Raw genomic sequence first — 3,016 nt, 5'->3', positions numbered from 1 at the left:
GGAGTCCCCGGTGAAAACCCACGCATGCACGGGGAGAACATGCAAACTCCACACAGAAAGGTCCCAGCCGTGAGTCGAACCGGGGCCTCCTCGCTGTGAGGCAAGAGCGCTAACTACTGCGCCACCGTGCAGCCCGCTCCATCACACTCTTTCGGCAATCAACAGGATTGCCAACACCTGTATAGCAGGAGCACCATTTCATCCTGCTACGCATGCATAGACTGTAAATAAGAGCTGGACATAGCAAGTGTTGAGGTCCCCCTTAGGAAATGCATTACCTCCGGCCCTCGCGAAATCCAACCAGAACCTTCGCCGTCACTTCCTGATACGTCTACCGCCATATTGCCAACGATTGCAGCCCTTTGAGACCGATTAGTCCAGGGGTCACGTTTTTAGAGGACGTACTGTCAACCAATCATGAGTGAGTTTGTTCCAGGTTGTTCGAAGGCTACACCCATTGACTGTAAAAATAATGGACTGAGACAGCACTGAGGTCCCAAATTGGAAATGCATTACTTCCTCTCCTCGCGAAAGTAGGCCGCCGCTTTCACCGTCAATTCCTGAAACGGATACCGCCATTTGCAAACAATCTTCAGCGATTGGTCTGAGTCATAGCTGAGTCATGGAATCTACAGGAAGTACTGTCGCCAATCAGGAGTGAGTTTATTGCAACCGTCTGCCTCTTTCCACGCCTCTACCACGAGACCACGGATGTAAACAGCTTCTACTTTAATAACGGCGACTCGGGAGAATTGTGCAAGTCATTGTTGAAGCCTTTGAGGGAGAACCATTCCAACATTTGATTCTGTCAGCGGTCCTTTTGGATTTACTTACATTTATTCCTTTTTGTCGAGATAAAAGGAGCATTTGGGTTACGCATGCACCGCAGCTTGTCTCTTCATATGCGCGGCCAGGTTACAGTCTGATCAGATGCACGTGAGAAGCACGTTCAGCTGTATTTAAAATAAATTACCATCCTAACAAGTGAACAGCTGGATCTTTTTCCTGTTTGAAAATACGACCAGGTCCTTTAATGTTTGTCTCGCGCTCCTCAGACGGCTGCGTCTAATTCAGACTGAAGCTGGAAAAATGAAGAAGATGAAACTTTGGTTGGTGATTTTATGCGCATATACGCAACTTATAATTTATAAGCTACAATCAAAACAGTGAAATAAAAAAAAAACGTACGTTAAACAAACAAAAAAGTCCAAAGCACATAACCTTAGAGTGAAATCTATTTCTACAGAGTAAATCCTCATCTAAAAATCATTTCATTTTAATGTATTTTAGACAGTTCTGCACATGTCAAAATGATTTATTCTGATCAACCGTGTGGCGCATGGAAACGTTTGTTACTGATGAAGTTCTTCAGGGTCCATGTGCACAGTTCTATTCTAATCTGATCTTTGATCTGATCAAGGACATTTTGCACATGAAACGCAGCTACTGTCTGACTGAAGATGTTTGTTAAGGAGCTGATTTTCCTCTGATGTGTGGTATTCAGAGGTGGATAACAGTTTCTTGTACCCCCTGTACTGTAGGTTGAGGAGATACAAAGAACTGCATCTTGAAACACATAAGCAAGCTCCGATCATTTAATTTAAACATTGTTCTCTGTTTTTTGCAGACATAGATGTTTCCTGTCAGTTTGGAGAGACCTGCGTCTTTCCCTGCAGATTCTCACCAGGACACCATATTTTAATCCACTGGCATCTAAATCTGACAGTTCAAGTCCACTCCTTTTTTGACGATCAGGATCAACTGGGACAGCAGGACCAGCAGTTTAAGGGCAGAACGTCTCTGTTCTTGGATCAGATCTTAGAGGGAAACGCCTCCCTGCTGCTGACTGGAGTGAAGGTTAAAGATGAAGGCAGATATCAGTGTTACACCAGCACCATGGAAGAAGATGCAACAAAAAGCTATGTCAATGTGAAACTTACAGGTATGAATAAACAGACAGTAGAAAAGAGAATTTCATTCTTTTTTGTGAGAAAATTCTATCACTTTCAGGAGCTAAATGATGTTTGAAACTTTACGTCAGCCTGTCAAGTTTCTGTCTTCCTGAGGACACACCCTGATGTTGAGATACTTCATTTGAAAACTCTTCAATGACTTTGAGTCACACGGAAAACTTCTAATCAGAGACAGACAGACAGCTGGTGACGTACAGTTTTAAACCTGCATGAATTCTAACTAATCATGGAGGGGTGTGGTTGTGACATTAAAATGCTCCATTTTTAATATTATTACTACTATTGATATTTTGCTTGTCTTGTCCAGCCGCTGAGCAAACAGAACAGAGCCAATGGCTTCTTGTTTTGGACAAAAGTGGGATATGTAGTTTTTGACATGTGTACCACAGGGACACAAACACCCCCAGGCTCAGATATGATCTGATCCCAGGCTCATGGCTCAGACAGGGATCTCAGGAATCTCAGGGGTAGAGAGAGGACCACCAGGCCCGGGAAGCCAACACCCAAGGGACACAGATCCCCCACTTAGTAGCTAGATACACCAACCTGGAATCGGTAAAGAAGTGAAGATCAACTCAGGAATTCGTTTAGACACGTCACTGGCAGTGATCTCCAATGAGACTTTTAAAGTGAAAAAGGAAAACGAGCATTTCTATTTTAAAAAGAAAGCTTATTCATATGTTTCTTCAAAAGGACCAGTGCATGAACGTCATTTATATGCAAAAGTCAATAATAACTATTTTGGTGACTTTTTTCTATGCTACAGTTTGTATATGACAGAAAAATGTTTAAATTACATTTTAAACAACACACTTCACTGTTAATTTGATAAAGTTCATAGTGTCTGTATTATTCATAACAGTTCTGATTATTTTGTTATCAGACACGATTATTTCATACCTGACATGTTTTGACGGAGACCTTCGGTCTTCATCAGAGTCGTCACCAGGTGGTGGATTGTGACGTGTATAAAACAGCTGATTGTTGCTGAGGCGGAGTCACCTGTCAAAGTCTGACAGGTGACTCCGCCCCCCGCTGTCCGG

At 42.9% G+C, this 3,016-nt stretch overlaps 1 protein-coding gene across 1 annotated transcript in view; it reads left to right on the top strand.

Annotated features, from left to right (window-relative positions):
• LOC112139035 (HERV-H LTR-associating protein 2) overlaps window positions 1-3,016 on the top strand; it is a 16,073-nt gene that overhangs the window by 2,901 nt on the left and 10,156 nt on the right. Inside the window, exon 2 of the mRNA XM_036217535.1 lies at window positions 1,628-1,942. Within this exon, the coding sequence (XP_036073428.1) occupies window positions 1,628-1,942 (315 nt within the window). The remainder of the gene's footprint in view (window positions 1-1,627; window positions 1,943-3,016) is intronic.

The sequence above is a fragment of the Oryzias melastigma genome, linkage group LG20, assembly GCF_002922805.2.
Source record: "Oryzias melastigma strain HK-1 linkage group LG20, ASM292280v2, whole genome shotgun sequence".
NCBI lineage: Eukaryota > Metazoa > Chordata > Actinopteri > Beloniformes > Adrianichthyidae > Oryzias > Oryzias melastigma.
The sequence above is the reverse complement of the archived record's forward strand: the minus strand, read 5'-3'. Positions and strand labels throughout refer to the sequence as shown.